This window comes from Schistocerca nitens, chromosome 5, assembly GCF_023898315.1.
Source record: "Schistocerca nitens isolate TAMUIC-IGC-003100 chromosome 5, iqSchNite1.1, whole genome shotgun sequence".
In the NCBI taxonomy this organism is placed as follows: Eukaryota; Metazoa; Arthropoda; class Insecta; order Orthoptera; family Acrididae; genus Schistocerca; species Schistocerca nitens.
Window position 1 is genome coordinate 766,273,862 of NC_064618.1, and position 22,208 is coordinate 766,296,069.

General features: G+C 41.6%; 1 protein-coding gene across 1 annotated transcript in view; it reads left to right on the forward strand.

Annotated features, from left to right (window-relative positions):
* Positions 1 to 22,208, forward strand: part of LOC126260937 (PMS1 protein homolog 1-like) — a 137,719-nt gene that overhangs the window by 30,291 nt on the left and 85,220 nt on the right. Inside the window, exons 2-6 of the mRNA XM_049958444.1 lie at positions 1,258 to 1,416; positions 1,509 to 1,629; positions 2,188 to 2,352; positions 2,467 to 2,747; positions 18,269 to 18,394. Of these exons, the coding sequence (XP_049814401.1) occupies positions 1,279 to 1,416; positions 1,509 to 1,629; positions 2,188 to 2,352; positions 2,467 to 2,747; positions 18,269 to 18,394 (831 nt within the window). The 5' untranslated portion in view covers positions 1,258 to 1,278. The remainder of the gene's footprint in view (positions 1 to 1,257; positions 1,417 to 1,508; positions 1,630 to 2,187; positions 2,353 to 2,466; positions 2,748 to 18,268; positions 18,395 to 22,208) is intronic.

Consider the following 22,208-nt stretch of genomic DNA (forward strand, 5'->3'; position numbering starts at 1 on the left):
CTTCTTTTCCTATTCTCATTTGATCCCGAGCTGTCTTTTTTCTTTAAGCAATACTCTGCTTTCAACTACATCTCTATGACTCCTTTCCTCCACTTCAGATAGCAAGCCAAAGTGATTTACTATTTGAATTTCTGGAGCTTTTTCAAGTGTTTCCTTTTTCAACCTTTGCTTGCTACCTTTCCCCAGTTCTCAATCTCTTTCCCTGCTTTAACCTACATAATTCCAAGTTCACGGTCTCTAATTCAGCCTTAAGGACACAAATTTTTGTCTCCTGTTCGGCAATTTTTCTGTTCTTTCTACATAACCTACACTGCCAGGGAAGAGCCTCATTTTCTACCCTCGTTTCCTCGCCGCTACATTTGCCCCAATGAAACCATAACTTACAGTCTACACGGAACCCCCCCCCCCCCCCCTCTTTCAAATTTCTACGGCAACCACCACATTTGTCGCACCTGGTTTCATAGACGAACTTAACACAAAAGCAGAGAATAAGTTGGCAGAAGACCACAGCAGTTTCGTAACCTGCACTAATCCGTAAATAAGCACAAATGTAAACCAACGTATAAACTTACTTCCGAAAGGTTTAACTACCTAAACTCTGTATGACAGACACGAATTGGCTTTGAAGCGGTAACTCTAGCCAAAAACGAAAATCTACAATTGTGCGAAATTTCGCCTAAAACACATAAACAAAACTACCGACTACCAGCTTTTACGAAATACTTCCTTTTTGATCTAAATAAGGTCAGGAAAGAGAAACCTTTAATAGCTAGCCTCGAGAAGAACTACTCTAAAATATATTATTTATTTTAAATCTGACAATATGTGCCTTATAAAATATGAATGCTAGCATCATTAGTGCCATGTTACGTTAAGTCTCTAAAATTAACAGGGTGCAACTGACGTTCGACTAAAATCAGTTGTTTTGCTCGTGGTGACAGATTGTTCTGCAGCGTAGCCGAAGGCACAGATTAAGTGGGAAGTTGATAATCTGATTGTGTGTTGGAGAAGTCGACGAATGTGAATGCCAAATAAAGGGTGTGATAACAGAGAGACCTATATGTTTTCATTCGCGCCAGACCATCGGTCGATTTCGGCCAGACGCCAATTGGTTGTATTGCATGCACCTAGCTGCGACGTATTGCACCATTGCGGGCTCGAGAACATCTTTGACACCGACAGTACAGTGTTTGGCGCTAAGTTTATAAAATTAATGTTTTGGTAATGATGTTTTGAATTGTTGAATTTTTTGTACAGGAATGTGCAGATCATTCTGCCATGTCAGTAGCACTTTTGCCATCGTCTACCATCAGACTTGTGACCACGACACAAATAATTACAACGGTGTCGAGTGTTGTGAAAGAATTAATTGAAAATTCATTGGATGCCGGTGCTACAAATATAGAAGTTAGATTGGCAAGTGATCGCGTAAACTCTTGTTTTACAAAAACTAGTACATTCACCTTGCTGTTACGGTCACGATAATGACGCTTCGTTATTGATTTCAGGAAAGGAATGGTCTGGAGAAAATAGAGATAAAGGATAATGGTTGTGGAATCAAACCATCTGATGTTGCAAATGTTTGCCTTTCATCTTATACTTCCAAAATACAGAACTACTCCGATCTAGGTGAGTTACTTGTTCGTCATCCTCTAGAAGTGACAGGTTCTACAATATAGCTAGAGCTCACAATTGTAATCAGTGAGACATGGAAATGAATGTAGGTAAACAAATCTTAGCAAGAGGGAACCATAAAGTATGTGTCGGGTACGACTCCCACTGGCCTGAGTGCGGATTTGGTAGCGAAGTACTCAAAAAAGTGTGGGTGAATAGGAGGAGGAGGAGGATGTGGCTACAGAGCATATGAAGACCATTAAGAAACTAGCGAAAGAAAAGATGACCTAGAGAGCAAGAAAACACCCTAGAATGGTATTGAAATTTGTAAACTAAGATAACATGGTAACTCAACTAGGGAGAAGTACAAATCTAATGAAAGAGTGTGTGGCAACAAGGACATTGGTAGAATTAAGTGGAGAACAGAAACTAGAGGAAATTTTTGCCTGTAGGATGTTACTGCTTTTATTATTAGACAAGTAGTGGACTGAAAATATTAGTTACTCCAGCTGGCATTTCTGCAGCCAGTGAATGGATGCAAATATTTGATTAAAACAATTGTGACTGTTATAGGTAGACTCTCTACATATGGATTTAGAGGAGAGGCACTTTCTTCCTTGTGCCAGGTGTCAAGTATTACAATCACGACAAAGACTGCCAGTGACAACATTGCAATGACCTATATGATCAGTCAAGATGGAAGCATCTTAAACTCAAGACCCTCTCATTTTGGCAATGGTATATTCTGAATTATTGTGTCATGTTATTGTACTCATATTATGAAAAGTGCCCTACAGATTGATTGTAGGTAGTTTTCACATCATACTTATACACTCCTCTCTTAATCTTAAGTTTCAGGCACTCACATTGTGGTGACAGATCTTTTTAAGAATCTGCCTGTACGCAAACAGTATCTAAGCAATTCACGAAATGCTGCTGAAGACATTAGAAGAACTGAACAAATTGTGAAAAGCATTGCAGTAATCCATCCTGAAGTGAGAATTACTTTTTGCCACAATAAATGTAGTCTGTGGCAGAAACCAGTGGTGGCTACACTACAAGAATCATATATACAAATTTTTGGTTACAGTATTTCAAGCAATTTAGAACAGCTGGCCCTTCGCAAGGAACAGGTGACATATTTTATGCATCTTTATTACCCAATGATTTTTCTGTCTATTATTTTAATGGATATGAGATAACTTGTATTAGTAAAGGAAGATATCTTCCAAAGTAAGTCAACAAATGCTTAATGTCATAATTGACAGTGGCTACTGTCTCATTTGTGTGTGTTTCAATTGCTTGTACAAAATTCATGAACTGATGTGACTGGTATTTCTTACATGATATGCCAGTAACAGTTTGCTAAACAATGTATGGTTCCATTACATGGATGGTGTCTCTGGTGATTTGATTTTTAATTTACATATGTAGATGTTGTTTATGTTTGGTATATTACTTCTTATTTTTTTCCTCTTGTGAATCTTGTGAATGGTGGCATACGTTGTGTTGTGTACTAAATCTGTATGAGTTTACTGGAAATAGCAAGTGTGTTGAAGGTTGCGATATTGCCATTTCACTTTGACCAGTGACCTCTTCGTCTGTGAAGGTTGTAGATGTAGACCTATCTGTCTAGTTTAGAGGAGCAGCTTTGGTTGTATGTATGTGGATCAGATCCAACTACGCATTTACATTGTCAGCTGAACACAGTAATGATAACATACACCACATAATTACACATCATCTACCGTCATCTACTGTGTGTTGTTGTCATGTTTGTCAAGTGGAAGCGCACCACCACAGGTGATGTTGTGGAGACAAGGCTCTTTATTCCTTGCTTTTCACTTACCTTCGAAAAGACTGTACATAGTTACTTATATCTTGACTACTTACTCATTCATTAACTGTTTCAGCCATTTAAGAGGTGATTCTACACTCAACCAAAATGTCTCACAACTTTTAATAAGTGAGTTGAATGCAGCTGTTCACTTTTCCGATAAATGAAGTTGTTGTTCCATGTAATTCAGAAGGTGGATAAGACTAGCAGGCTTGGAAGATACAGGCCTAACAAAGTGTAACAGTCCTTATCACAGCTGCACTGACAACTAGTGACCCCAACGTAATCTGAACCTAAAAAACTACACAGAAAAAACGATCACAAGATGCAAGAAAACTCCAGAGTATTGCGATTAGCCACGTGCTTGCTACTGTTCTGGTCATACAGTCTTGTACTTTGGTTTTCTCAAGTGGAGGCAAGTTTTCATGATGCAGATGATTCAGCAATGTTTTCCTTGGTAGTGAACCAACTAGACTGTTAATGTGCTGAGGAGGTTCAAGATATAACTATGCCACTGGGGGAATAATCTTATAGGAAGCTAAAAACTGAGCTCATCCGAAGAGTTGCCGCTTCACGAGAAGAAAGCATCCAACAAGTGCTCACACAAGATGATGTCAGGGGATTGTAAGCTGCCTCAGTACTTTGGGCACTTGCAGAGCAAGTGGACTTTGGTACTGTTCCTGGCAACCTGTGATGTCACTGGACACCATTACAGAAATTGTGGACCATGTATAGGAGACTATCATTCTCACACAAGTTAGCACCATGGTAGGGCCAAGCAGCAGTCCCACACACTGATTGATTTGCTGGTGGCGAAGGTAGACATTCTATGCAAGCAGCTCAATGAACTACTGTCTCGACGAGGTACCAGCAGGGTCAGAAGACGTAATCATCGCAGATACAGGAGCCAATCCTTGAATAACATCTTGTCTTCTAATTCAGGACTATCAGTATGCCGGTACCATCAGAAGTTTGGTTAACAGGTACGCATGTGCACAAGTCTGAGCTCGTTCTGAAATACCAGTTGCAGTTGAGATAAAGTGCAGCTGACTGCTGGACAGGATCACAGTGCCTGTTTACTAGTTACAGGAGGTCTGGACTAAATTATCTAGTAGATACAGATTCGGATTTGAAAATATTGCCGCGGACCTTGGTTCATCTCTGTTGATCACTGACCACGTTCTGCTTGTCAGCTGCTATCAATTCCAAGATATCAATGATGGAACTCAGTGTGTGGGATTGGACTTGGGACTATGCTGTGCATTGATCTGTACTTCACTCTCACTGATGTCTCAGAGCCAATCATCAGCACGGATTCCCCAGCATACTGCTAGTTGATGCTGGATGTGGTGAATTCCTGACTCATGGACAACGTGACTGGCATGGCTTCAATTGGGTTCTGTTGCTGCACGACCACACATGGTGCCAAACCGATGCAAATGGTCTGTAAGTATGCTACTATATTACCCCGATACACAGCTTTGTCTAGGCCCCCTGGATCTCCAAATCAGGTCCAGCATAATACTGTTGATTTTATTAAAACCATGGACAGCCCTCCAGTATCATGTAGACCTAGACATTTGGCACCAAACCAAATGGCAGTAGCTAAGGCCTAGTTGCCACCATGTTAAAAGAAGGCATTATCCGACCATCAAGTGGCCCACAGTCATCTCTGCTGCACCTGGTTCCTAAGAAGAGTGGAGCATATCGTACATGCGGCGATTATAGAACTCTTAATGCATGATCCAAACCAGACTGTACCCAGTTCCATTGTTGTGAGACAATAACCATGTCTTATGTGGTGCAACGGTCTTTAGATTGTGCCAAGGGTTATACTCGGATACCAGTGGCAGGAGGAGATATGCCGAAAACAGCAATGTTACACCATTTGGGATATTCAAGAGCATGTTTATGAACTTTGGTTTACAAAATGCATCCCAAACCTGGCAAAGATTTGTTGAATCTGTACTACAAGGTCTACACTTCTGCTTTGCTCCCTGATGATATGTTGGCCTTCTCGATCACCAAAGAAGAACATCAACAATATGTTAGAGATGTGCTCAAATAATTGGAACAGTACGGTGTTATTTTGAAAACAGCCAGATGTATGCTCCCTTCCCCACTGGAAATGTAGGTATTCTGCAAATATAGAAGCGAAGCACGTCAAAGAGCTACATCGTTTCCTCAGGAAGCTAAATTTTTATCGCCATCATCTACCACTGGCAGCAGAGCTACAAGAACAGTTAACTGCAGCACTTTCTGTCCATAAGGTTAAAGGACTGAGGCAATGAGCTCTGTTCTTTGAGACTGTTAAACAAAATATGGCAAATGCTGTGTCCTAAGCTTGATGCCCCCTTAGTGATGGTGGTTGATGCAAACCTAACAGCTATAGGTGCCATATTACAACAGTGGGCAGATGGCTGATGGCAATCTCTTGCCTATTCTTCTCATAAACTGTCACCATTGCAACAAAACTGGAGTACATATGATTGAGAACTTCTCTCCGTGTACAAAGCCATCAGATACATCCAGCTGCAGATAGACGCAAGAGATTTGGCTACCTATATGGACCACATACAGTGGCCTGCTGAGTACCGATGTAGATGCAGAACACCTGTGTTCAGGCAGAATACCTTTAACTGTTCATTGTGGAAGTATAATCATCTGGAATTTATCGTGCAGTTTAGCACCAACATTGAGCACATATCTGGTATGGACAACACAGCAGCTGACTGCCTCTTGTGAATCAACAGCATTTTGAGCCCCATTAACTTAAACATGATCACCCAGGTGCAACACACTGACCAAGAGCTTCCAAAGTGATGCCAACTCAGTATTACAGTTGCACTCATTTAGAGTCCCCATTGGAGATGTTCAAATATATTGCATCATCTCACAAGGAAGATACCAACCTTTCCTGTCGGTTCAGCTTCGCTTCGACTTCAGATCGATCATTGGAAGGTCTTCAGTATCAGTAAATTTACACAGCTTGTGTGATCCTGCAGTCCTTTCGACGATCTGTCTGATGTCGAAGCGGTTTGTCTGGCCGGGAATGGAGAAGGTCTGCCACATGTGGACGTGCATGTGTATGCCATGCCAATGCAGAAAAGTATCTTGTCACATATGTGCAACAGCGGGCAAATTGCCCAAAATCATCACATGTTTGGTGCATGTACATCTCAACATCATGGGTCAGTTACGTCCTCAGATGTTCAACATTACCTGTTGACTATCATAGATTGTTTCACTCAATGGCAGGAAACAGTACCACTGGGCAACATCTCCCTGGAAACATTAGCATCTGCCTTTGTGTTCACTTGGTTATCAAGATTTGGTTGCCCACTGCCTATAATAACAGATTCTAGCAGGCCATTTGAATCAGAGTTATTAGCCAAGTGCACAGCATTCAGTGGGTATGTCCATCGTAAAACCACAAGTTACCACCCAGCAAGCATCGGTCTGATAAAGTTGTGGCACAGCATTTCGAGCCCCATTGACTTCAACATCAGGAACTGTGCCATCAGTAGTGTAGCTACTGGCAGGGTCACCCAAGTCGGAGCGGTCTTGACAGAGGAGTCTGACGTAGTGTGTCCCACAACATAGGGCAGGGAGGGCTCTAGAGGTGTGATGAAGCCAGTCTGCCTAAGGGAGCAAACCCGACACAAAGCCTGGTCTTCCAGGTTAGAGGTTGATCGTGGGGTTAACAAGCGCATGTTGGAAAAAACATATTGCTATGAAACTCAAAGATTGGAATAACCAGACTGATGATACTGATGAATGACCCATGCAAGGAAAAGAACACGTTAAACAGAAAAATGATACACTGTGTGGTCAAAAGTATCTGGACACCCCCAAAAACAAATGTTTTTCATATTAGGTGCATTGCGCTGCCACCTACTGCCAGGTACTCCATATCAGTGACCTCAGTAGTCATTAGAAATCGTGAGAGAGCAGAGTGGGGCACTCCGCGGAACTCAAGGACTTCGAATGTGGTCAGGTGACTGGGTGTCACTTGTGTCATATGTCGGCGAGATTTCCACACTCCTAAACATCCCTAGGTCTCCTGTTTCCAATGTGATAGTGAAGTGGAAACGTGAAGGGACACGTACAACACAAAAGTGTACTGGCCGACCTCGTCTGTTGACTGACAGAGACTGCTGACAGTTGAAGAGGGTCGTAATGTGTAATAGGCAGGCATCTATCCAGACCATCACACAGGAATTCCAGACTGCATCAAGATCCACTGCAAGTACTGTGACAGTTAGGCTGGAGGTGAGAAAACATGGATTTCATGGTCGAGTAGCTGCTCATAAGCCAAAAAACATGTCGGTAAATGTCAAACGACACCTCACTTTGTGTAAGGAGCATAAACATTGGATGATTGAACAATGGAAAAACGTTGTGTGGAGTGACAAATCACAGTACACATTGTGGCGATCTGGTGGCAGAGTGTGGGTTGGCGAATGCCCGGTGAACGTCATCTACCAGCATGTGTAGTGCCAACAGTAAAATTCAGAGACGGTGGTGTTACGGTGTGGTCGTGTTTTTCACGGAGGGTGCTTGCTCCCCTTGTTCTGCATGGCACTATCAAAGCACAGGCATACATTGATGGTTTTAAGCACCTTCTTGCTTCCCACTGTTGAAGAGCAATTCGGGGATGGTGATTGCATCTTTCAACTCGATTGAGCACCTGTTCATAATGCGTGGCTTGTGGCAGGGTGGTTGCATGACAATAACATCCCTGTAATGGACTGGCCTGCACAGTCCTGACCTGAATCCTATAGAACATCTTTGGGATATTTTGGAACGCCGTCTTCATGCCAGGCCTCACCGACCAACATCGATACCTCTCGTCAGTGCAGCACTCTGTGAAGAATGGGCTGCCATTCTCCAAGAAACCTTCCAGCACCTGATTGAACATATGCCTCCGAGAGTGGACGTTTTCATCAAAACTAAGGGTGGACCAACACACTATTGAATTTCAGCATTACTGATGGAGGGTGCCATGAACTTGTAAGTCATTCTCAGCCAGGTGTCCATATACTTTTGATCACATAGTGTATATACTTTGATACTTGGAATGTAAGAACTTTGGACAAACCAGGAGCTCTATGTGGACGCAAACAAGAGATGGAGAAATACTGTGTAGGAGTAGCAGCAGTCCAAGAGGTCAGATGGAAAGGAAATGGTATCATGAAGCTATGTTCACATTGGGGATTTGTCACAGAGATTTGTCCCTGGCACATGTAGCTGATGTGGTGTGGCACAATTCGAAAGTTCCTGTGACATATACCTGCAACATTGATGCTAGAATTCCGAGAAATACTTTGTTCTGGCACATGTGCCTATAACTGTTTACTCATCGAATACATGGCACAAATCTCAGATACATTTTCTACTGCACATGCGCAGTTCACAAGCCACCTCGATGGAGTGGCCAAAAAATAACAGCATCAAATTAATTGAACACTTTCATGAAAGATATTCGTTATGGTATCACACATTCCCCGATTGCAAAAACCTGAACACAAAACATGATACAGTTCACAAGCTAGCGTGTTTATTCAGTATTTCTAATGAAGAATTGGACATCAAACTTAATAACCTGAGATCACAATTCCTCCGTGAATTCAATAAATGTCCTTTGTCGGAGACATCAGGATCAGCAAGAGAAGAGGTATTATTTCTAAATGGTATGCCTATGAATCTTTCCTTTTCCTGAAGGATGTAAACAAACCAAGAATTAGTTTATCCATGTTTGTGGTAAGTTGGACCATATTTATTTTACATGATTTTTAACACAAATATTTATTTACATAACAATGAAGAATGTAAACGTATTGTTTATAATTGCGCATGAAACAAAAAGAGAAAGCATTTACTATGAACTTGACAGTTATCACTGAACTATCTTCAACACTAAGCAAACAAATATTGCCACTCCAATTGTCCTTTGGCAGTGACACGATATGTTACAAATTCATCTCTCACTTGCTTAGTGTCTTTGGCAGCTTTTCTGTTGATTCTGGATTGCGATTGAAGTGGTGGGTGGTCTCTCCACCTCCTAGGTTCTACAGTCCCTCTTTCTACATTTTCAAAATCAAAACTGTGTGATGATGAATAAATTAGGTGAGTTTCTCGATTTCTTCACCGGAAATTGTGAAAGTAAATGCAGCACAGCTATAACAGTTGCTTTTTGCAGATCAAGGTGAATAGGTTTTTGTAGAACACTAAAAACAGATGGTAGTATGCCAAAGTCATTTTCACTAATTCATTGAGCTCTACTTAGCCTTTAATTAAACATTCTCTCTTTGCTGTCTTTGTTATGATTACCTGTGAAGGGTGTCGTGACATGTTCTTGTAGTGCAAAGGCATTGTCAGCAGCAGTTACGTAGGGGGTGGGTACATTTCTTCCAGAGAGATGCTCTGGTTCTTGTATGTGAAACTCACTTTCTTGAAGGGCTTTGTTGAAGGCTGTATGATTAAATACACCTCTCTCTGAAATACCTTCTTGCATTCCCGCAGCTGCATACAGAAATTGGTGATTGGCATCTACTAATGCCATTAACACAATGCTGAAAGTGTCTTTTTTGCTGTGTTAAATGCTTCCAGAATGAGCAGTATTAACAATTTGCACGTTTTGCATCTTAAGTCCTATGCAATGAGGAAAGTTCCAATGAATCTCAAATTCTCATGCAGTTTCCTCCCATTGTGCTTCGGAATTTGGATACATGAAAAAAGATAAACAAAAAATCTCAAGAATGTTTTTCCTTTTCTTTTAGTGTATATTGTAAGAAAGATGCAAGGAGCCATGAATACCACTGGAAGATGAACAAAGTACTTCAAATACTAATTCGGAGCCTTCTACCAATCTGCCACAGAAGAAGGCTAAAGTTAAAACCCAAAATTCAGCAGATGATGCATTCAAAGTTTTGAAGTGCACTAGTGAACACTTTCTTGAGAAAAAGAGGGCAGGTTCATGTTGTTTCAGAAGTATGTAGAATGCGAACTTCAAGAAATTCATAACAAAAAAGTCTTGCTATTCTGCAAAAGAAGATGCAAGACTTAATCTTTGTAGCTAAAACTAAGGAGCTTGATGAATTTGAAAGAGTCTTCAAGTGCAATGCCTGAATTAAATTTTAATCAGGGGCAACCAGAAAATGTTTGTATTTTAACAGAGGATAACATTGTTATGTAATGTAGTGTATGGTATTTTTAGTTTTAAATAGAAAATCGATACAGATAATAGTCCCTACTGCAATTTCTCTCTGAAGAGCCTTTATTATAGATTGACATATTTTGATATTATTTCACTGACTTTTGGATTTGGAAATCCAATGTATATACATATCATGGAGCTGTATGAATCTCCAGTAGCTGAAAGGCGTAATGCAATGGCAAGTTGTTCAGCAGGTCTTTTTGAAAATTTGTGTTCTTCAATGTGTAGTATTGTGCTGTCATATTTAGTAATACTTCAAAGTTCAGTGTGAACATAATGAACAAAATTTTTGAAAAACCATGTGTCTTGAACTTGTAGGTCAGTCATTATTGAACTGTAAGCTCCATGACTACACCTTTTACTAAGAAAGTTACGCACCCACCACCTACATTCCCTTCTCTTATTATTCTTCCTTTTCACGGTTATATTCACAGAACTATCACAAATAAATAGAAATTCTGTACTGGACAACATGTTCTGTGAAACTGACAGGCTACATGTCACCAGTGAGAACACTCTTTCTAGCTGCTTGTGCCAGCCACATGACCCTGAACTAAGTCACGATATACATGTGCCGAGATACTTTTCTCCGTGGCTTTTACTGGGCACAAAGTTCCTCAATAAATCCCTCAGTGTGAACACAGCTTAAGAAGTGGCAACTGTACATTTCTGTATAGTGGAGGGGTCAATGGTATAGTAGGGAGCATAGGCTTCCTTGAGTATGATAAGTGTAAACAAGCAGTCATAAATTTTAACCCAGTAAATATAATGTACGCTTTAGGAATGAAGGCCGACTTCTTCAACATCGGTCTAGTATGTGTGTATGCACCTACAGAATATGATGATGAGGATGAAGATGAAGACAAAGTGAAAGATGAGTCTTATGGTCAACTCCAACAAGGATTAGGAGATATACCAAGGCAAGAAGTGAAGGTAGTGGTAGGCAACTTTAATGGAAAAATGGGAAAAGAAGGCTTTAGAGAAGCAGTAGAAAATGAAATATGCGTGAGACATCAAATAAAAACGGACAATGACTTATAGACTTTGCCTTGAGCAATGCTATGGTAGTGAAGAGTATGTGGCTACAGAGAAAGAATGTAAGGAAAGCCACATGGTACTCGTAAGATGAAACAACTTTTAATCAAATTGACGAGGTAGTAATTGGCAGGAGACATGCATCGGATGTCCTTGAGGTTGATAATTGCAGGGGGGGGGGCTGACTGCAACTTGGATCATTATATGGTAAGATTGAAGTACAGCCAACACACAGCTTTCTTTAGATCCAGAGTGAAGAGAAAAGCTCCACAAAGATAGAATGTTTCCAAATGAAAAGAGAAGGGAATATCTGTAAAGTATGAAACAGAACTGCAGTAGAAGTTTGAGGCTAAACAAAGCTAGGATGTGGAAAGTGTTGAAGGGAAGTGGAGTACACTGAAATATGTCCTACAAGAAACTATAGAAGTAGTTTTAGGTACAGAAGAAAGGATGGAAAGGGCAGGATGGTTTGTTGATTGTAAAAAGGTGGTGTCTGAGAGAAATGAGGTAAGAAAGAAAATGATAAACAGAGCAACAAGAGCTAATACAGAAGAATTCTTGAAGAAAAGGAAAGAGGCAGATAGAATTTGTAGAAGAAAGAAACAAGAATTAGAGAAGAAATGGATTATGGAGCTAGAAGAAGAATATAACGACCAAGAAGTAAAGAAATTCTGGAAGAGAGTTCAGGAATTTAAGAAAGGCTTTCAGCCATGTACTGTATTCTGTAGAGCTAAAGAAGGAAATTTTATACGAGGTGGAGAACAGGTTTTAGACCGATAGGCTGAATATTTCAGTGAGCTGCTGAACATCACTACAGAGAGGGAACTACTGGGAGAAAATGAAATAGAGCGACCAACCATGGCAAAATTTTAGTCATGTACCCACACAAATAACAGAGGAAGTTAGACAAGCAATAAAAAGCCAAAAGAATAATAAGGCTCCAGGTAATGATAACTTTTCACAAGAGATGATCAAGGCTGGAGGTGAACATCTGACATGGCCATCAGCTGAGTTGAAATATGGTAAAAGTAAGTGAAAGTATTTGGCCAAGTTATTCCTATGAGACTTGCTCAATTTACAGTAGTAGTATTTGGAGACTACCAGTACGGGTTTCGCCAGAGCAAATCAACTACTGTCCTGATCTTCACTATAAGGCAAATAATGGAAAAGTGTTATGAATATAATGTGGATGCACATCAGCTTTTGTTTGCTTCATACAGGCCTATGATAGTGTTAAAAGGAAAAAGCTTTACCAGACCATAATGGAAATGGAATTCCCACAAAAACTAATCAGACTGGCATGAATGACCCTCACCAGCACAAAATGCCAAGTAAAAGTAGAAGGAAAACCCTAAACAATTTGAGGTTAGCCAAAGGTTATGATAGGGTGCTGTATTATTCACACTACTCCAACATAGTGTTGGAGAGAGTTATATGAAGGATGGGGATAGATAACCCAGGTGGCACCCATTTTAACCATATGAACCGAAATATAGCATATGCTGCTGATGTGTGTATGCTGTCTAGAAGATTGAAAGAATCAGGAGAAGGATTTGGCAGACTATAAAAGGAGGCAGAACAATTGGGACTCCGAGTAAATAACACCAAAACACAGTATCTTGTTGCTGTGAGGAAAAATACTGTTGTTAAAAAGAAATATATTAAGCTGAATGTGGCAATTATGCATGATGTGAGAAATTCCAATACCTTGGAGTGCTGGTTATGGAGGAGAACAGTATAAGAGAAGAAATAAAAGCAAGAATTGCTGTGGGAGCTTATTGCGCCCTGATTAAGATTTTTCAGTCATGTAGCATGAGTAGAAAATCAAAGGTGACTGTCTATCGAAAAGTTGTAAGGCTCAGAAACATGGACATTGACAGTAGTAGAGGAGAATTTCTTGAGAGGATGGGAGCGGGAAATATTAAGAAATATTTCTGGAGCTGTGTGTGAGACGTGGCATGGAGAAAACAGACAACGAGGAATTGGAAGAAATGTACAGTAAAGCTGACTAAGGTACGCAAATCAGGTGTAATAATCTGAGATAGCTGGGCCACATAGAGAGAATCTCAGAGAATAATCTGTGAAGAAGATCTACAGAGGAAACCCAGGTGGCAGAAGGTGCAATGGGAGACCCTAGAAACAATGACTGGAGGACGTGGAAAATGATCTGAGAAAGATGGGAGAAAGAAGATGGAGGAAATGAGCAGCAGATCATCATGACTGGGCTGTGATTGTCAGAGAGGCCAAGGCCCTACATGCGCTGTAGTGCCAAGGAGTGGAATTGACTTCAACACGATCGCCCAGGTGCAGCAGAGTGACCAAGAACTTAACACTTTCCTGAATGATGCTGACTCAGTATTACAGTTGCAACTTGTCAGTGTCTCTGGTGCAGATGATAAAATATACTGTGGTGTTTCACAAGGAAAATCCCAACCTTTCGTGCTTATTCAGTTTCACAAACAATTTACACAGCTTGTCTGATCCTGGAGCCTTTCTCTCTGATGTTGAAGCAGTTTGTCTGGTCAGAAATGAAGAAAGTCTGCTGCAAGTGGACACACATGTATATGCCATTCCAATGCAGCAAAGTATCTTGCCATATACATGCACCAGTGGGCAAATTTCCCAACATTATCTCATGTTTTGTGCAATGTACATCTTAAACATCTCAACATTGTGGGTCGATTTAGTCCATCAGGTGGTCAGCAATACTTGTTGACTGTCAGAGATTGTTTCACTTGATTGCCAGAAAAAATGCCATTGGACAACAATTTTGAGAAAACATTTGCCTCCACCTTTGTGTTCACAAGGTTATCAAGATTTGGTTTCCCACTGTGCATGCATAACAAAAGATTGCAGTAGGCCATTTGAATCAGAGTTGTTAGCCAAGCTTGCATTTTCGGCGGTTAGCTCCATCATAAAACCACGAATTACCACCCAGCAAGCAAGGGTCTGATAGAGTGAAGACACTGTTTAGTCAAAGCTGCTCTCGTGTGCTTCAGCACAACTTGGACGACTCCTCTATCAATTATGTTATTTGGACAGTGAAATGCTTATGAACCAGACATAGATGCTTCAGCGCCAGAACTGATTTTCAGCATAGCGATACGTCTTCTGGGTGAATTCGTCAACACCGATTCTCTGCAGTCCACGAGGTGAGATTAACCAGATTTTCTGTGTCACTTGTGTGAGTGCATCACTTGTTTTCATCTGCATGAATGTTCCAGACATAGCACATCACACTGTTATTTGTATCACAACTTGGTCAGCTGTTCACACTTAACACTTCACGCAGACTCTGTGATATCTTCTGTACAAACTCCATACACAAGCGCACATCATGTGTTAGAAAGAGGTGCATGGATGTTAGATACTTCGTTCAATAGCAAGACCATGACTGTTTCCATTGACCATGTCAAATAGGTGTACATCTTTAATGGCATATTGCCAGCTGATGTTTCAAGGGACCACGACCTCAAACTCAACCAAAATTGCAACAACCGTCTGACTCAGTTCCACAACCAGTAAGCATGATCTGCTGTTGACAGCCAGTGCATTCTCCTGCACATTTCAGAGATGCCACTCCACTTCCACTGTGAGGACTGACGTAACGACATGTCATCATTATCTGCCGTCATCTGCTGTGTGTTTTTATTGTATTTGCCAAGTGGAATTGTGCACGCTGCCACAGATAATGTTGCAGTGACAGTGCTCTTTATGCCTTGCTTTTCACTTACTGTCAGAGGGACTGTACATAGTTACATATAGCTTAAGTGCTGACTCATTGTTAACTGTTTTGGCCTTTTAAGAGATGATTCTACACTCATGTAAAAGTCTCTCAGCTGTTCATAACTGAGTTGAATGCCGGTGTTCACTTTTCTGATAAATGAAGTTATTGTTCTACATAATTCAGAGTGTGGGTAATTTGCACACACTAGCAGGATTGGAAGATACACATGAACAAAGTTGAGCAGTCCTAATCACTGCTGCAACAGGTATATCATAAATGTGATGGCATCATACATAATTACACATTTTATTTATGTTCCCCCATTCATAAGAACACATCTTGAATCTACTACCTGTTGATCTATGCACATTTTAATTATATTGCATTGTACTCGTATGCCTGTTTCCAATATTTAGTATTTAGACTCCTTACCCTCTCCCTTAAAACCCACATCCTTTCGTCTTTCCCTCTCCTTCCCTCTTTCCTGACGAGGCAACCGTTGGTTGCGAAAGATAGAATTTTGTGTGTATGTTTGTGTGTCTTTCAACCTACCAGCGCTTTCGTTTGGTAAGTCACATCATCTTATATATATATATATATATATATATATATATATATATATATATATATATATATATATATATATATAAACAAAGATGATGTGACTTACCAAATGAAAGTGCTGGCAGGTCGACAGACACACAAACAAACACAAACATACACACAAAATTCCAGATTTCGCAACAAACTGTTGCCTCATCAGGAAAGAGGGAAGGAGAGGGAAAGACGAAAGGATGTGGGTTTTAAGGGAGAGGGTAAGGAGTCATTCCAATCCCGGGAGCGGAAACACTTACCTTAGGGGGAAAAAAGGATGGGTATACACTCGCACACACACACATATCCATCCACACATATACAGACACAAGCAGACATATTTAAAGACAAAGAGTTTGGGCAGAGATGTCAGTCGAGGCGGAAGTGCAGTGGCAAAGATGTTGTTGAATGACAGGTGAGGTATGAGTGGCGGCAACTTCAAATTAGCGGAGATTGAGGCCTGGTGGGTAACGGGAAGAGAGGATATATTGAAGAGCAAGTTCCCATCTCCGGAGTTCGGATAGGTTGGTGTTGGTGGAAAGTATCCAGATAACCCGGACGGTGTAACACTGTGCCGAGATGTGCTGGCCGTGTACCAAGGCATGTTTAGTCACAGGGTGATCCTCATTACCAACAAACACTGTCTGCCTGTGTCCATTCATGCGAATGGACAGTTTGTTGCTGGTCATTCCCACATAGAATGCATCACAGTGTAGGCGGGTCAGTTGGTAAATCACGTGGGTGCTTTCACACGTGGCTCTGCCTTTGATCGTGTAAACCTTCCGGGTTACAGGACTGGAGTAGGTGGTGGTGGGAGGGTGCATGGGACAGGTTTTACACCGGGGGCGGTTACAAGGATAGGAGCCAGAGGGTGGGGAAGGTGGTTTGGGGATTTCATAGGGATGAACTAACAGGTTACGAAGTTTAGGTGGACGACGGAAAGACACTCTTGGTGGAGTGGGGAGGATTTCATGAAGGATGGATCTCATTTCAGGGCAGGATTTGAGGAAGTCGTATCCCTGCTGGAGAGCCACATTCAGAGTCTGGTCCAGTCCCGGAAAGTATCCTGTCACAAGTGGGGCACTTTTGTGGTTCTTCTGTGGGAGGTTCTGGGTTTGAGGGGATGAGGAAGTGGCTCTGGTTATTTGCTTCTGTACCAGGTCGGGAGGGTAGTTACGGGATGCGAAAGCAGTTGTCAGGTTGTTGGTGTAATGGTTCAGGGATTCCGGACTGGAGCAGATTCGTTTGCCACGAAGACCTAGGCTGTAGGGAAGGGACCGTTTGATGTGGAATGGGTGGCAGCTGTCATAATGGAGGTACTGTTGCTTGTTGGTGGGTTTGATGTGGACGGATGTGTGAAGCTGGCCATTGGATAGATGGTCAACGTCAAGGAAAGTGGCGTGGGATTTGGAGTAGGACCAGGTGAATCTGATGGAACCAAAGGAGTTGAGGTTGGAGAGGAAATTCTGGAGTTCTTCTTCACTGTGAGTCCAGATCATGAAGATGTCATCAATAAATCTGTACCAAACTTTGGGTTGGCAGGCCTGGGTAACCAAGAAGGCTTCCTCTAGGCGACCCATGAATAGGTTGGCGTACGAGGGGGCCATCCTGGTACCAATGGCTGTTCCCTTTAATTGTTGGTATGTCTGGCCTTCAAAAGTGAAGAAGTTGTGGGTCAGGATGAAGCTGGCTAAGGTAATGAGGAAAGAGGTTTTAGGTAGGATAGCAGGTGATCGGCGTGAGAGGAAATGCTCCATCGCAGCGAGGCCCTGGACGTGCGGAATACTTGTGTATAAGGAAGTGGCATCAATGGTTACAAGGATGGTTTCCGGGGGTAACAGATTGGGTAAGGATTCCAACCAGTATACTTGCATGCCAGTAAAAACATTTTGTGACCTTGTTCTTTCTTGGGACAGAATGCACCTTACTGTTTGTTGTCCACCTATAATTTGGAATTGCTGGACTCTCATGTTATTTTGACAGTGTATAAACAGAAGTGCGTTAGGATACAACAGAAATGAGTTGTGTTACTTGCTCACACACAATAAGCAGACCAGCCCGAGGTCTCAGTCCTATTCCCTCTCACTTTCCTGGTGGACGGATCACTTATTTTAAAAGCTCAAAATTGTTTTATCTTGATGTGTATTTGTTGTTGATTAACTGCCATCACCTTGCTGTTAAAACCCATTATTAAAAAAAATTAGACGAAAAGCCTTACACTAGCAGCTCTTCTTTCTTTCAGGTGAACTTTGAACTATTAGTTCCTTTGAAGAACTGCACTGATATTGCAGCATTGTGCCAAGCCAGTTCAAACAGCATTATGACGTATTTTAATAAACGCCCTGTAAAATACGCAAAAATTGAGAAGGTGAGCTCAGTATTAGTGAGAGATTTTTATCTTTATTAACTTCAGCTACAATAGTAGTAAATTCAGGCATGTTTTTTTCTGCTTTGAAAAACTCCAGAACACAAGAAAAATATCTGCTGATATGTTGCGACTAGGCATAAATCACTCCTTGTGGTTTAGTGACTTCATAAAGTTAACTTATTTAGCTTGTAATAACAGATAGTTCAGTACAGCTTATCTTGTAAGTATGTATATTAGTGTGTGGTTTAAGTCTCCTATTATGTGTTTATATTCTTTATGTATTATTTGAGAAAATGTGAACATCTTCAGTGCTGTAGTGTGATTAATGTAAATAAGTGTTTTTTAAGCTGCTTCAGGTTTGATGGTGTGTGGCTACAATAGCCTAAGCATTGTTTTATGTGCTTCAATGTACATACATTTACATATTTGTGACAAGTTTGGAGTAAAAGTCTAGATCAAGGCCAGTGGCGTATGTTTCACGCAGCAGTGTTATCAGCAATTGCCGTGAAGTATGATGGGAAAGACAGTTGTATGTCAGCTGATGGGTCTGTGCAGCCAATTAGAGAGTAGTGGACATACAGTGTTCCGAAGTAATATTTGCACATTCTCATGTCAGTATACCACAACCTCCAAAATTCAAAATTATAACACTTGTGGAAGAAATGGAGAAATATTTAGACAACCAAGATTATTAATTAATTTATGCTATGCTTTTAATTTCAAACCTAACTGCATTCTTGTAGTTCACGATATTCTGAAGAAAAAGTCAAATATGTGTCATAACTAGAGCCTGTCTTTTATGTAATATCAAATTAAGAAATATGTACACAAATATGCTACCAAAATTATGACATATGTAATGATGCAGTTATATGTAAAAAAATCCAGAAGTTTTATATATATATATATATATATATATAAAATTTCACAGATAGGGTAGTCAAATATCTACGTTAATTCTTAATCAGTTCACTTCTGCTACAAAGTACTGAAGTAAAAGTGTCTCCTATTCCAGCATTTACGTCACACTGGAATGGGACGCACAATTAATTATAAAATACGAATCCAAAGGTTTTGCTGCCATGCACAGTCTTCCGTCTTACAATATGTTTTTATAAACCGAGAAAGTTGCTGAACTCTGCAAGAAGTAAACTGTGCATATTTATACAGAGGGAGTTTGTTACGAACAATATTCTAAAAAATTCTAGAATTTCACTGATACAAAATAACAAGGTGTGAACACCTAGGATTCTTATTCAGCATGGACTGCAGTTTACAGGAAATTACACCATCCACTTCTCCTGTTATAACACTCACCTTCGGAACAGCATCTTCTGTCATTACCATAGTTTCTTGGAGAGCCACACTTGAAGACTCCAGTTTATTGATACTCTCAGGAAGCCAACTGAAGGGACGTGTAATGTATGAAACTAAACTGAGCACTTTAGAATTGTTAAATAGATTCATTCACAGACTCTGCAGAATCAGAAGAAAATCTTCATCACTGACTTCACAGCTTCAAAGTGCTTACTGTAGAAAATCAGTTTCAGTCCTTATTGTCAACCTTGTTATCACTGGTTGTGAAGGCAGAGATACGTCAGGTAGCTGCTGCTTGTAGTATTGTATGTGGTGTCACCGCTAGACACCACACTTGCTAGGTGGTAACTTAAATCGGCCGCGGTCCTGTAGTACATGTCGGACCCGCGTGTCGCCACTGTGTATTCGCAAACGTAGCGCCACCACAGGGCAGGTCACAAGACACGGACTTGACCTCGCACCAGTTGTACGGACGACATAGCTTGCGACTAGACCTACCAAGTATTCCTCTCAATTGCCGAGAGACAGATTAAATAGCCTTCAGCTAGTCCATCGCTACTACCTAGCAAGGCGCCATGTGTATCATTGCTAATTGCTTACTACTATGCAAGAGATGTATTTCAACAAGAACAAGACTACATTAAAGTTAAGTATATTAAAATCTCTCTTCTTTTCTTTATAGTTTTCATCCAGTCTCCTGTTTCAGAATTTACGCCCGTCTGCGTTAGTTTCGCGTGCACCTAGCCACTCATTGTGTCGAGACCTTAGGGAATCGACACAACAATATTTTGGCGACGAGGATGGGATGCCGCGCCCACGTTGCAGTCTTTGTGTTATACTTGCTCTAATTTGCTTGTGTCATGGCTTCGCCGCATTCTCCAGATGTACTGTCCGAATTTTTTCGCTTGCAGAATCAGCAGACGCAGGCGTTATTGGAAGCCCTTGGACAGCTCGTCCAGGGTCAACGTGCGCTGCAAACCGATGCGGCGGCAGCCGCTTCATCGCTACCGCAGCCACACAACGCTGTCGCACCGCCATTTAGGCCCTTTGAGGCCACAACCGAAAGCTGGACTGAGTGGGCCGATCAGTTCAACTTCCACCTCACTGCTTATGGAATTCAAGGTAAAGAGCGGCAGCCGTTTTTGCTTTCTTGTGTCGGTGTGTCTACCTACCGGGTGATAGTGAAATTGTTTCCCCGACGCGACGTAGCAACTCTGACCTACGAGGAAATTTTGTCGGCTTTAGATGCCTATTTCAAAGAAACAGTAAATGTAGTTGCCAAACGGTATACGTTTTTTCGTACAAAACGTACGGCCGGTCAGACTAATAGGGAGTGGGTTGCAACTTTGCAAGGCCTTACTAGAGACTGCGCGTTTGCCTGTGAATGTGGCCTCCCATATTCAGATACTATGGTGCGTGATGCAATTGCACAGAACGTTTCTGATGTTCGCATAAGGGAACAGATTTTGAAGCTAGTTAATCCCTCCCTGCAACAAGTGATAGACATATTGGACAGGCAAGACACACTTGACTTTGCTCAGGAATCATTTGAAACTTCGCCAGCAGTGTGTCACATTAATCGGCCCGCCGGGCCCGCTGCACGGGACGCTAAGCGGCCCTCGCGCCCGACTTCGCAGCGGCCGCCTCGCTTGCAACCACGTGCGCCGCGTAAGCAAGCAAATGCAGTGAAATCTTGCCCGCGGTGTGCCACTAGACATTCGCGTGAAAATTGCCCGTCACGCCAAGCTATTTGCTTTTACTGTCACAAGAAAGGACATGTACAAAGTGTTTGCCAGAAAAAGCTTAGATCAGACACTCGCAATAATTCCAGGCCTTTTGCTTCGCGCCGGAATCGCACCCAGGACAATCAGGCTCGTGGACCTTCGCCCATGGACATTAATGTAGTTCATTCCCACCCGTCCAGTGACACTTTAGCTAACAGTGACTGTGTTCGTCCCACCCAAAGTGTGCGTCGACGTCGCCGGAAATCCCGTCAAGTTGCAAGTGCTTCTGGACCTGTATCAGTTCAAATTGCACGAGACAGTCGCTCTTGTCGTCAACAAGACAATAAACTTTTTGTGGACTTAGACTTTGCAGGAAAAGTGATACCATTCCAGCTCGATACCGGAGCTGCAGTTTCATTGCTCAATCACGACACGTACAAACAACTGGGCGCCCCGCCATTGCGTGCCGCACATGTTACGTTAACTAGTTACTCAGGACAGCCGATCCCTGTGTTAGGACAGTGCAGCCTTCTTGCAACATACAAGGGACAGACAAAACTTGTGTCATTTTATGTTCTTCGTTCCTCTAGTGCAGTGAACTTGTTTGGTTTAGATTTGTTTCAATTGTTTAATATGTCTATTGTAAATCAGGTCCTTTCAGTGAATCAGACTGTGCCTTCCGCCAGTGTTTCTAGTCTTTGTGAAGAATTTGCAGACATTTTTGCACCGGGCCTTGGTTGCGCAAAGAACTATGAAGCGCATTTGGAACTGAA